Consider the following 12,253-nt stretch of genomic DNA (forward strand, 5'->3'; position numbering starts at 1 on the left):
AATCTTAGCCAAACTCCAGGAGGTGGTGAGGGACAGGGAAGCCTAGTGCAGTCCGTGGAGTCGCCAAGAGTTGACACGACTTGGTGAGTGAACAACAGGCATATAAAACGTGACGTTCCGACACTGTGTGCGTTTTTTGGAAATCTAACAAAATCCAAAACCACGTTTGTACCTGTGGAAAGTCAAACACGCAAAATAGCCATGGCCCCTGTTTCATGTAAAGCCACCCTTGACTGGGCGGCGCAGCTGGTGAACGAGGGCCTGCCTGGCACAGGTAAGACAGTTGTCCTGGCTCTGGGAGAGGGCAGAAGCTGTGAACACCCCCTTCTACATAATTTAACCCCCATTTCTTCCCCAGCATCAACTTCCCTCCCCCAGGGGTTTCACAGAACTCCAGGGCCAAGAAAGAATCTAATGCTCTAACTGGCAAGATTAAGTTTCCCCCTCACTTCCTTGATGTCGGGCTACAGGCGGATTTTAAAGCACCCATCAGCTAAACCGGGCCGCCGGTCACCCACCCGCCAGACTGCGGTGCACACCTTCCTCCTGGGCTGGTGGCTCTACATGGTACTCCAGTTTTTGAATGGAGCCCGATTTAGATGTTAGCTCTAGAAAATACTGAACTACTGGAGCAGCAGGTACAAAATTACAGACCCAAGAGCAATTTTATTTACAGATCCTTTTCCCTTCACGTCTCCTTTAACCAGACGTCAGTCTCTTCTGTCAGTGAATTAGGGGCTCCTCTGTCAAGTCGGCTTTACTAGGCCGCAGTGGAAAGACAAGTTCACGTCCTGGAAAGTTTATTTTTTCAAATGGGCAGACAGGCAAGTCTGCTCCTTGGATATGTGATTCGCCACCAGGGGAACAACCAGCAAGCACCCCTGGGGCGCCGGATGCAGGAGGGTCTGCAGGCACCGCCCTTCTGCCCTGAGCGGGGGCAGGGCCTGCTGCTAACCCCCTCACCCCCGCCGAAACCCATCTCTCTTCCTCTCCAGCTGCTTGGTGCACCCTGGGCCGCGACTGACCACCTCCCCGAGGTCCCACAGATGAGTCTGCCGCCCTGCTCCCTCTGACGAAGGATGTCCACTCTTTTCTAGAAACTTTGGTATACTAGCTGTCTTTTCAGTATACTTCCAAATAAGAGTGTCTCTTCCTGCTGTTCAAAGTGAAGGCGCACCCCTCCCCTGGCACCCCCTCCCCCACCCTTGGCGGCAGAGCAGCGTCTGCGCTGCCGGGGCCCTGCTGACGCTGGAGGGCGGTGGTGATGGAGGCGGCTCCCCCGCCAGCACATGGCCACGCATGACCAGTCCCCGCCCGCCTCTCCCTCACTCTCCCTGGTTGCCACTCCTCCACGTGGTAGAGGGCCGAGACCCTGTAGTGCCCACCCTAGGCCTGGGCTGAGCCCACAGGCGGCAGTAGACCCCACGTAGCAGTGCCCTGCTGGGCAAACAGCCGCCCGGGACAAGCACCAAATAAACTCCCGCTGGGGACAGCTCTGTGTGTGTGTGCTATTTTCTGTGACAGCTGGGGAGGGAAACCACTTTATTAGCCATGAAACCTGAGCCAAGACCCCACCTTGTGTCAGGGGGCACATTCCAGGTTCCTAGAGGCCAGACCTGACCGGACAGTCTCTCACTGCACATTGTGAACTTGATGCTCCGGCCAGACAGAAGGCCAAGCCCCAGACCTCATTCAAAGCCGACTCTGGACGCTCTGCGACTTCCCCTCTGTCTCCCTGGCCGAGTTGCAGGAGAGCAACAGGACACAGAAGTCTCGGGTCAAGAAAGGAGAGGGCCCTGCGTCCCTTTCCTAGAGGAGGAGGCAGAATTGCCAGGCACGAGGACGGGGGAGCTGGGGAGGAGACAGATGGCCCTGGAGCTGGGCCACGGCGCCCTCATAGCAGGACCAGGTCTGGTCTCTGCAGCCGCGGCTGGGACCGGTGCTGTCACTAAAGCCGCCACTGCAGGGTGGGGCTCTGCCTCCTCGGGCGGCTGGGGAGCCATGAAGCCGCGGGTCCCCCTCACATGGCCTCCCAGGGCTTGACGCCAGCGCCTCATGCAAAACCAGTGCAACCACAGGGCCTTGACAGAAGGGTGAAGTGCAGACTCAAATCCCAGCTGCGTCCCTGCAGCCAGCCTCCCTCAGCCTCTGTTTTCTTACCTGGGAAGGGGGAGGAGACCCCTCCTCTGGAGACCAGGAGCTGTCTGGCTCGCACCAAGGCTGCTGCAGGGGGTCCCCGTAAGAGCCACCCCCCCCACACACACACACACCTCCCCAGCACCCGGACCACTCCGAGCCGCTCTGCTGTTTCAGCAACAGTATCCTCAGGGGTCGGGGCTCTTCGAGGTGCAGCTGAGGAGCCCCCGTTACCTGGGCCCGCCCTGTCCAAGCCCTCCAGTCATGCAGATCTGTGCTGACTATGGCCACAGGCACTTGGCACCACCTCAGGTTCCTCAGGGGAGGAGCAGGCTCCGAAGAGAGCAAACACCCACCCACCCGAAAAGGTGCGAGAGCCTCCACTCACTCTACCCTCCAGGGCCGGGTGCCCTCGCTGCCTCCTGTGGCGTCCTGGGATGGGCAGGAGGAGAACCCGAGACCCTGACAGGCAGGCAGCAAATCTGGAGTGCCCAGGGCCACCACCTGTGCCCCGCCCTGCCCCCTGACCACCTCGCACCCAGTGTAGGCAGGCGGGGAGCAACGGCCCTGGATTAACACAGGTCCCAACCGCTGGACATGGAGTAGCCACACGACCCCACAGCTCCACCCCGGGGGTGTACGAGGCCCCAAAGAACCGACACAGTGAAGCAGAGTCCTGTGCCCATGTGTTCACACTTGAGCCAGAAGGCGGAACACACAAGTGTGCGTAGTGGGTGAGTGGACTCCTGAGTGCGGCCCGTGCGACGTGGCTGCCTGTGCCCATGAGGGCAGCAGACTGCGGATCAGCCGTCGGGAGGGACGACATCCTGGCCCAGGCTGCGGCACGGTGCCCTCACAGGCACAGGCAGCCACATCGGTACAACCCCATTCACACAGAACGTCTGGAAGAGTTAAGCCCCTAGAAGTGGAAAGCAGCTGAGGAGTTGCGGGGGAGTGACAGTGCGGGAAGGGCTTTGGGAATGGGACACTCAGTGGTGTGGAGGGGCTCGGCTTCAAGATGGTTTATATTACCTGAATCTCATTTCTTTTAAAAAAAAAAAAAGTCAAAGTCAACTCACTTGCCCAAACACGCTCACCACCTGTGTTCCTCGTGTCCAGTTCAGGACCTAAGCCTGCAGTGGGAGTGGTGCGCCCACCACTGTGGTGGGGCACAGGCCACCCCTCGGGGCTGGGCTGTCCCCGTGTGGTCCCGCGGGGGGACCTGGGCCACTGGGAGCGCCCTTGCCCAGGACACGCAGATCCCCTGCAGCCCAGGCCACTCTGAGCGGAACATGTCACCTGGACTGCCCTGTTCACAGCAGTCACTTGAGACAGAAGGGTCTCTCCACACCAGCACGGGGTTCACCATCGATGGACCAGGACCCTGTGACGGGTCCGGCTCTGTGGGTCTCTCTCAGCTGAGCCTCATGGCTATCTGGGGAGGGAGCGGCTGCCCGCAGCTTCATTTCAGAGGGGAGCGAAGAGGGTGAAAGCCAAGGGCCAGCGTTGGAAGGGAAGGGTTGGGGGGGGTGGGTGCCGGGTGGGTGGCTGCCCCAGCTCCAAGGAAGGACACCAGGGCTGAGAACCACACTCACGGAGGTTTCCTGGGTCAGCCACCTGAGGCTGAGGGCTGTTGGAAGCAGGAATGGGCCTGGTTGCAGTCACAGGGCTGGTAAGCGGCAGGCGGGGTCAGCCCAGACGTGCCAGACCCACAGCCCCTGCTAGGATCACCCTGGGCTGGAGCATGCACTCCAGCCCTCCGTCCCACAGCTGCTTCCCTGGTGGAGGGGACTTGGACCTGCCCCCGGAGCACGGGCCTCAGCCTCGTGTCTGTCTGCATCCCCGCCCTGCACCATCACGCCTGATCTGAGGCTCGGTCCTATGGGAACCCCATCTGTGCCTGTCAGAGGCGGGATGCTGGTGCCCAGGGGCAATCCTCGTCACCCCTCCAGGAGCCCCCCACCCTTCCAGCACCAGTGTCAGGCCACCCCCTCCCTGCCATCCTCTCCTGCACTGCAGGGAGCCCACGTGTCTGGTCGTTCCCTTTTCCCCTTGGATCTGTGTTCACCTCATCTCAACCCAGATTTTCTAGAAATGAGACCACCATTGCTTGGGTCGCCCACCAGCTGCTGTACATAAAGCATCATGTTTTAATTCTTACGTTGCCTCACACACAGTAAACCTCCTCTGGTTTACTGGCTGGTGGGGAAATGGATTCTTAGGGGAGGTTCATAATAAACTTACTGGATTTTGAGAAAGCAAATGGCAGATAGCGTTCAAAACCAGTGGTCTGACTCCAAAGCTGCTTATCACACAGAATCCCTTTAAGCACGCCCCTTGCCCACCATGCTTGGTTCTTACCCAGGACCCTCCTTTCATGGCCCAGCCTCTCAGCCAGCACCCTGGAACCAAGCATGCAGGGTTAATGTAACTCTCTGTTCATCTGCACCAGCTCCAGGTGCTAAACGCTCCACGATCTCACTTCTCAGCTCATGTGCCGGTTCTGAGACCCTCATTCAGGAGGACGCGAGGTGTGGGGTTGATCAGAGCACCTGGACAAGGGTCCCTTGTCCCCTCACGGGGTCAGAGTCTTCAGGGACAGCCAGGGCACTGGCGGGGCAGAGGCCCCAGCCCTGACCCCAGGGTAGACTAGTTCCCCCGCCTTGGCTACAGCTCAGAAGACAGACGATTGGAATTCAACCCCTCATTAGTCCCAACCCAACTCTGAAGCTCACAGAACAGGCAGCCTTGAGGTTCCCAAGCCTCGGTTCCCTCACATGTAAAAACGTTTGAAAACGTATGCTAAGTCCAAGAAGCCGGACACAAAAGACCACGTATCATGTGCGTGCATTCATATGGAATGTCTGGAACAGACAAGTCCATAGAGACAGAGCACAGAGCCACAGTCACCGGGGACTGGAGGGAGAGAGGAGGGGGAGTCAGGGCTGCAGGTCCTGGGTTTCTCTGGGGCTACACACGCACGGGAGTTGGGCACTGCTGACAACGGAGCCACTCTGTACACCCACAGACACCCAGACTGCACACTCTGACCATGTGGCATGTGAATCAACGTCCCAAAGCAACGTCAGCACAGGGGGACAAGCTGGGAGACAGGCGAACCACGTGACAGCTCCATCAAGACGTCGTCGCACACACCCGACGTGACATAGCGCGACCCGGCCACTGCCTACCTGGGGGAGGTGTCCTCAGATGTCAGCCCCTGCAGGCGCAGGCACCACTGGCTTCCGGTGGACGTCCTGGGGCAGAGGAGGAGCGGCCGGAATCCAGCCACGTCCATCCAGGGGTCCCAGGCCCTGGGCAGGCTCAGCACGAGCGAGCATAGCGACTCGACGCAGCAGCAGTGGCCAGTCCTCCACCCTGAGCCCACAGACCCTGCTGCACCATGGCTGCAGGCGCAGCTCCTCAGCCCAGAATCGGGGTGGGGTTGGGAGGGACCCACAGAGCAGACGGCGCACTTGGCCTCCACACTCTTCTGGTCCAGCCAGTGGGAGGAAAGAGGGCTCTCCTTGGGGTCCCACCCACCAGAGAGAGGCCAACTCAGGGTATACATCTCGGGCCCCCCATGCCCTGGCCTGAGCACCAGCTTGAGTGCCCTGCCATTCCCAACCAATGGCACCCCAAATCTCCCCAGCAGATGGCACCCCCCAGCCCCCCTGGGCTTTCATCCACGGAGCCATGACTTCACCTCGTGTCTTTGACCCCAACACCCCAAAGCAGGGTTCCCTGGGCCCCAGCACCTACTCCCCAGTTATGGGGTGAACTGTCCCCCAGAAACATAAGCTGCAGTCCTAACCCCAGGAAATGGTGAAAGTGACCTAACTTGGAAAGAGGCTCTTTGTACATCCCAAGTAAGTAACTAAGATGAGGTCATATCGAATGAGGACCCTGGGCCCTCTAAGAAGGACACGTGGACACACAGGTAGCTGGAGACAGAGACGGCAGGTGCAGACACGCCCAGGAGCACCAGGGTGACCAGTGGGCACCAGGGGGCTGGAGGCAGCAGGTGGGGAGAGGGCGCATAGCCCCGCGCACACCCAGACTCCCAGGCTCCAGACAGAGCTCCGGCCGCTCTGGCCTGAAGCCCCCGGGTCTGTGGTCACGTGCAGGGCCTACGCCACCTCTCACCACCGCACCAGACACCCCGGGACCCAGTGGAAGCCCAGAGGCACAGCCTGGGAAGGACGGACGAGTCAGTTTCTCCAGCTTCTTAATGAAGAGGTCACATGGTTCTCACAGCCAGATGCAGGCAGCCGTGGGGGCCCCCGTCCTGCTGGAGCGCGGGCCGTCCCTCACAGCAGTTCCATGACGGCCGCCACCGTGCTCTGCCCGAAGATGAAGGCGCCGACCAGCACGGAGACCACCCCCCAGGCCTCCAGGCAGCACCTGCCAAGTCAACGAACCCACGTCAACCACGCGCTTCTCCAGAGTTTCCCACAGAAGAGCCAGACACGCGTCGAACGCTCATGACGTGAAGCCCAGTAGAGTCACCAATTCAGAAACAATTCCAATTCCCCTCCCCTTACCTGTAGGGATGGGTTTCTGAGACAACAGAAAATAAAGCACCCCCGCAGTTGAAAAAAAAAATTAACCCCCAACTGTTACTTCCTAACCTCATTCCTCCCGGTGCTTTACCAGAGAAATGGGGGAGGGAGACATTAGGTTCAAACCCCCTTTTTGCTCCTTTTCCTTGGGGGTGGGGTTGAAGCCTCCTGAAAGTGAGGAAGGAGAAGCCCCAAGTCACACAGATGGGAACAGCGGCTGGGGGGCCAGGGAGGAGGGGCCAGGGGTGGCTGGAACTGGTGGCTGAGGCCACATCCCCACGCTTCATAACGTAACCAGGAGAGACGGGGCAGACAGAGAGGCGGGAGCCGCGATAATAAGATTCCCGCAAAACGGCAGGGATATTTCTAGCCCCATTAACAAAGGCCGCGGGGCCCGTTGTCATGGAAAGACCATCTCCAGTTACACAGCATCGCAGAGTGGCAGCTCAGTGCCAAGAACACCCACCCGGCTGAAGGGGGGAGTGAGGGAACGTGATGGGGCTGCGGGCTCCTCAGAGCAGCTCTGATGGATCAGAAGGCCCTAAGGCAGCGCTGGGATTAAAAATCCCCTGAAAGCCCATCAGTAACGGCTCCGTGAACTTGGCCCGAGGCGCCACACAAAAGCAGCAACACTTGAAGGGGCACTATAGGGAACAAACCACGTAGGGGGGCCCCCCCACCCCCGCAGGCCATTGGGGCTGGCGCTCAGCCCAAGTCAGCTTTAGAGTCGTCCAGAAAAACACTTCGCAACCCAGCAGGGAACCCGGCCGAGTCTGCCGCTGTGGGAAGACCAAGCTTGGGCTCCGTGTGGCCAGAAGAAGGAGAAAAAGAGGCACAGGCCCGCGGGTGGGACCCACATTCACAGCTGCTGTGATGTGAGAGCATCTTTCTGTACAGGGCTGAGTGGTAGCACCCCAAAGTCACACCCAACTGGAGCCCATGACCATGACCTCAGATGGAAAGAGGGTCTGTGGGGCGACAGGACCAGCCTGCACCCACCCTGCCCTGGAGAAGGACGCTCGATTACAGCACTCCAGCTGCCAGGAAGACCCCAAATCCACAGACAGCTCCAGCCACAGACCACAGCCTGTGGTGGAAAGCAGTGACGCATGGACTCAGCAGAGCAGTGGCTTGGACCCTCCCGGCTCAGCTACCCGTCACTGTGCAGACGAGGGCCCCTCCCGGCCTGGCCAGCAGTTCCCTCCTCGGCAGGACCCCACGGGCCTGACTACATCTCACGCCCCTGGAGCCGAGCCCCACACATGCCTTGTCGCCGCCCTCACATGCAGACACTCACTTAACTCGGGGTCCGATGGGCTCCACGCTGACCGCACAAATGAGGCACAGACCTGTGGGGGAGAGCCTGGGGTCACTGCAGCTCTTTGTCATTGAACCCAAAGCAACCCCCAGCTCTACAGGGCTCAGCCAACACCCAGCAGCCCCTAGGGACCCGAGGGCCAGCAGAGCCTTTGCCCACAGTAGCTCCGTGGACTCCCCCTGCCCCTGGTGAGAGGGCAGAGCACGTGGCCCACGGCACCGCTGTGGGGTCCTTGCTCAACACCCCCTAGCACCGGGGTCTCTCCAGCAACAGTGACAGCCACACTCGTCTCTGGTGAGACGGTGCGAGTCAGGGCCAGGTCGGGGACCGACACCCGGGATGCATCTGACAGCCGCCAGCTGCCTGTGTTGTCTGTTGGTTTTTTTTTTTTTTCCTCTTTTTTAATGGTGCTGCTGGGACTCGAAGTCAGACAGCTCGGCCTAAAGAGCCTGCAATCTCTCCCCGCTCCCAAGCCTGTCCCAGCTGGTCCTTTCCAGCACAGAAATGGCTGGAGCTAAAAGGCCCCACCCAGGACACAGACGTCCAGCCCATCCTGGTGTTTAAGATACTGCCTGGCTGGGCCCATCTGACCCAGACCCGGGCTGGGGGTGGTGTGGGGGTGGGGGTTGGCAGAGAGAATTGGACCCCACTCCTGTCTGAAACCGCCTTCCAGTGCCAGGGGCCGCCCAGGTCTGGGGTTTCGGCCCCTGTATGCTCCTCCTCCCTGGGGAGCCCAGCCTTGGCTACCCTGCATCTCCCAGGCCCGGATAATAGCCAGGCCAATTCAACAGGAATTTCACATCATCCTCACACTGGGAAGGTTTCCTAGGAACCCACCAGTCATGGAAACTGTATTCACCTCCCAGGTTTGGGGGAGAAGGGGGAAGGTGTTTGAGGGGCACCTTTGAACCTCACGAGTTTCATGTAGTTGAAAACATTTAAATAAGATAAAACCCTACAGTGAGTGGCAGCCTTGAGAGGGCGGCTGAGGTTGACTCAGAACTGCTCCATGCCACCTATTCCTCATGAGAGGCCTCAGGGCCTTAGTCCTCCTGTCTGCAGGATGGGTTGATGACAGCACCCCACCTCGTATGTCCATCAAGGGCTGTTGAGGTATTTAACGAGGGAAGGTGTGCAGAGCCCTGGCCCTGGCTCAGTAAACAGGGCTGGGAGCCATCCCACCTGCACGGGCTCCCGCCCCCTGCACCCTGACCTCCACGTGGCCGCCCCATGGCAGGGAGCTGGGAAGGACCCACGGCCAGGGGAGCCAGGGCCTCACCTGGGAAGATGAAGATGAAGAAGGAGCTGATGCCGCCGATGATGCCAATGATCTCGCTGAGGTCGGGCAGGAACAGGGCCATGGCGAGCGTCGCGGTGACCCAAAGCACGGTCAGCGGCATCCGGACCCACGGCCCTGTGGGCTCGGCCAGGGCCCGCAGCCCACACGCCCCGCCACAGCCCCGCCTCCAGAAGTCCTGCATCACTGACCTGGAGGCCACAAACCACGGGCTCCCATGTGAGCGCCCCCCCGCCCACGCTGGGTGCCCCAGAGTCCCCCAGCTGCCCCGCACACCCAGCTGGGCTCCCATTCCACAGCAGGGCCTCGGTCCCCAGGGACCCCCACACGTGAGCAGCTGATGGGTGGGGCCTCGCCGGGCGGTCAGGTTCTGGCCACCAGGCTGCAGTCCTGACACCAGCTGGGCCACGCTGGGCAAACCACCCAACTCCCCTTCTCCTCCTCCAGGAAAGGGAGGTGACGACCACCCCCACGACACACAGGCTGGCATGGTGCCCAGCACGTGCCAGTGCTTGATGGACGGTGTGCCCCACCCTGAACCCTGTGCCCCCGAGCTGGCCTCACCTTCCCAAGAAGAGCACGATGGGATAGGCGGTCACGATGGATACAGCGAAGAGGACCCGGGCGACGATGACAACCCCGTCGCTGCCTGGGTAGGACATCAGGATGTCAGCAGACACGTCTGTCCCGAAGGTCAGGAAGCCATACACACCTGCGAGGGCCACAGGGGAACCCAGGAAAGCTGGTGAGAAAAATGCCGGTCCCCCATCTCAACCCCGACATGCTGACAGTACCCACCTCCGCCGCTGCTGAGGTTTCCCCTCGGAGCTGACAGTAGGTTCTAGAACCTCCCCAGGCTTTTCTGTCCTCAGCCCACAGGATCCTCAGTTCTTCTAACTTCAAGACCTGTTGGCCAAGACTGTCCCTTGTCTTCCTCCCAAACAGCTCAGCGTTCACATATGAGGCTCCAGGATGGACTGGAAGCACTTTGACTAATACTTTCTGTGCCCTGTTCCCCCACTCTCTCAGTACCCAGAGAAAGAAGCTGGCCATGCACCCATTTTCCTGATGGGAAAATTCAAGGCCCAGTGTCAGCAACTGTCTGGAATAACACAGCTTATTACAGGAGCGGTCAGGTCCCTCCCCCACAATCCAGCACTGCCTCCCAGCCACCTGCCCTGTCCTGAGACCCCACCTCTGAGCTTTGGCTTTTTGCCCATCCCACAATCCTGCTGGCCCTGCAACATCTGGAAGACAACCTCGATCACGGGGTCTGACCCAGGGGCTACAGAGCCCTGCTAGACAGAGGTCAACCAGCAAATGTCCAGGCCCCCGACATGTGTATGGCCGCCTCGGGGCTTCCTGAATCAGAGGCTCTGACAGGCCAATGAAAGAAAGCTAGCTGCCGGGCTGGAGGAAAGCAGCCAGGAGTCAGCCTGAGCCCAGGCCCTGGGCTGGATGAGCTGTGGGACCTCGGGTGTGGCAGCCCTTCTGTGAGCCACACCCTGCCACCTCTGAAGACCCTCCCACGCCAGTGTGTGGATGCTCAAACCCACTGTATCTGAGAGGGTGTCCTGTAAACCACACCGGATGTAACACTCTGACAGCATCACTCCTGCCATCCTTCCAGATGGGGAGGAGGGATTGTGGCGAGACAGTCGACCAGGGTTTCTATCTCAGCTTAGACATCAAGTCAAGAGACCCTGGTTGAGCTGAGGCAATCCTCTGGGTAGAGTGTCCTCCTCTATGAATCGTGGATTCTCCTGGGGGCGTTAGGGACCAAAGACGCTCCAACCACTTAGCGCTGTGCCCAGGATGTGTATTATTCCAGTTTCTCCTACTGCTCCACCCCCAGGTCCTGGGCACCCCAGGCAGGCCTTACCTGTCAGCGAGTAGACGAGGCAGCAGGCCAGCAAGGACAGCACGGAGACCAGGGCCCAGTGCCCGAGGCTCTGGTGGCGCATGCTGCAGTAGATGGACACGGCGGCTTCGTGACACTGCAAGAGAGGGGCAGGGTCAGTGGGGCTCGGGCCAGCCTGCAGTCGAGCCACCTGGCACCCTCTAAAGAGTCTCGTTATCCAGAATGTGAGCAATGACCCAGAAGCCCACCAACTAGCAGAAGGGAGAAGTAAGCTGTCGGATATTCACGTGTGGAACATTACATGGCACCCAAAGGGGGCAAACACAACTGCACGCCCCGTCACAGAGGCCCCGCGGCCGTAAGGTGGAGCGAAAGCAGCCAGAGAAGAATGTTTCCACGTATGTGAAGTTCAAGTTTCAAGTCAAACAAGCCAGGACGGGGTCCTCAATCACTGTTGATGCTGGGGGGTGTGCTGTACACGGTGTGACGTGGACCAGACCCCCGGCCTTGACCCACGAGATGGCAGGAGCGCCCCCTTCAGGTGTGACAATCAAAAGTGTCTGCAGACATTGCCAGGTGTCCCCTGGGGGAGGGGGGCAAAGTCAACCCAGTTGACAGCCCTCGTTTATGGTGACAGAGGGCAGAGCAGTGGTATGGGTGGGTGGACGGTGGTCCCGAGGGAACATTCCGGGGGGCTGATGATGTTCTATGTCCCCACTGGGGTGACGGTTTTGTGGGAGCACACATACTTATGATTTATACACTTCCTATGTACACGACTGGAAAAGATCAGTTTTCATTCCAATCCCAAAGAAAGGCAATGCCAAAAGAACGTTCAAACTACTGCAAAATTGCACTCATCTCACACGCTAGTAAAGTAATGCTCAAAATTCTCCAAGCCAGGCTTCAGCAATATGTGAACCGTGAACTTCGAGATGTTCAAGCCGGTTTTAGAAAAGTCAGAGGAAAGAAAAAGAAAAGGCAGAGGAACAAGAGATCAAATTGCCAACACCCGCTGGATCATCAAAAAAGCGAGAGTTCCAGAAAAAACATTTATTTCTGCTTTATTGACTATGCCA

The 12,253-nt window shown here is 59.3% G+C and overlaps 2 protein-coding genes across 2 annotated transcripts in view; one reads left to right on the plus strand and one right to left on the minus strand.

The window, feature by feature from the left end:
• The window catches only part of NECAB2 (N-terminal EF-hand calcium binding protein 2), a 42,558-nt gene extending 41,066 nt beyond the window's left edge, over positions 1–1,492 (plus strand). Inside the window, exon 13 of the mRNA XM_070770379.1 lies at positions 996–1,492. Within this exon, the coding sequence (XP_070626480.1) occupies positions 996–1,024 (29 nt within the window). The 3' untranslated portion in view covers positions 1,025–1,492. The remainder of the gene's footprint in view (positions 1–995) is intronic.
• A 100-nt stretch (positions 1,493–1,592) lies between these two features.
• Positions 1,593–12,253, minus strand: part of SLC38A8 (solute carrier family 38 member 8) — a 49,701-nt gene continuing 39,040 nt past the window's right edge. Inside the window, exons 9-13 of the mRNA XM_070770378.1 lie at positions 11,196–11,310; positions 9,878–10,025; positions 9,296–9,504; positions 7,996–8,047; positions 1,593–6,540 (exon numbers count right to left, since the gene is read on the minus strand). Coding sequence (XP_070626479.1) covers positions 6,447–6,540; positions 7,996–8,047; positions 9,296–9,504; positions 9,878–10,025; positions 11,196–11,310 — 618 coding nt within the window. The 3' untranslated portion in view covers positions 1,593–6,446. The remainder of the gene's footprint in view (positions 6,541–7,995; positions 8,048–9,295; positions 9,505–9,877; positions 10,026–11,195; positions 11,311–12,253) is intronic.

The sequence above is a fragment of the Bos indicus genome, chromosome 18 (assembly GCF_029378745.1).
Source record: "Bos indicus isolate NIAB-ARS_2022 breed Sahiwal x Tharparkar chromosome 18, NIAB-ARS_B.indTharparkar_mat_pri_1.0, whole genome shotgun sequence".
In the NCBI taxonomy this organism is placed as follows: domain Eukaryota; kingdom Metazoa; phylum Chordata; class Mammalia; order Artiodactyla; family Bovidae; genus Bos; species Bos indicus.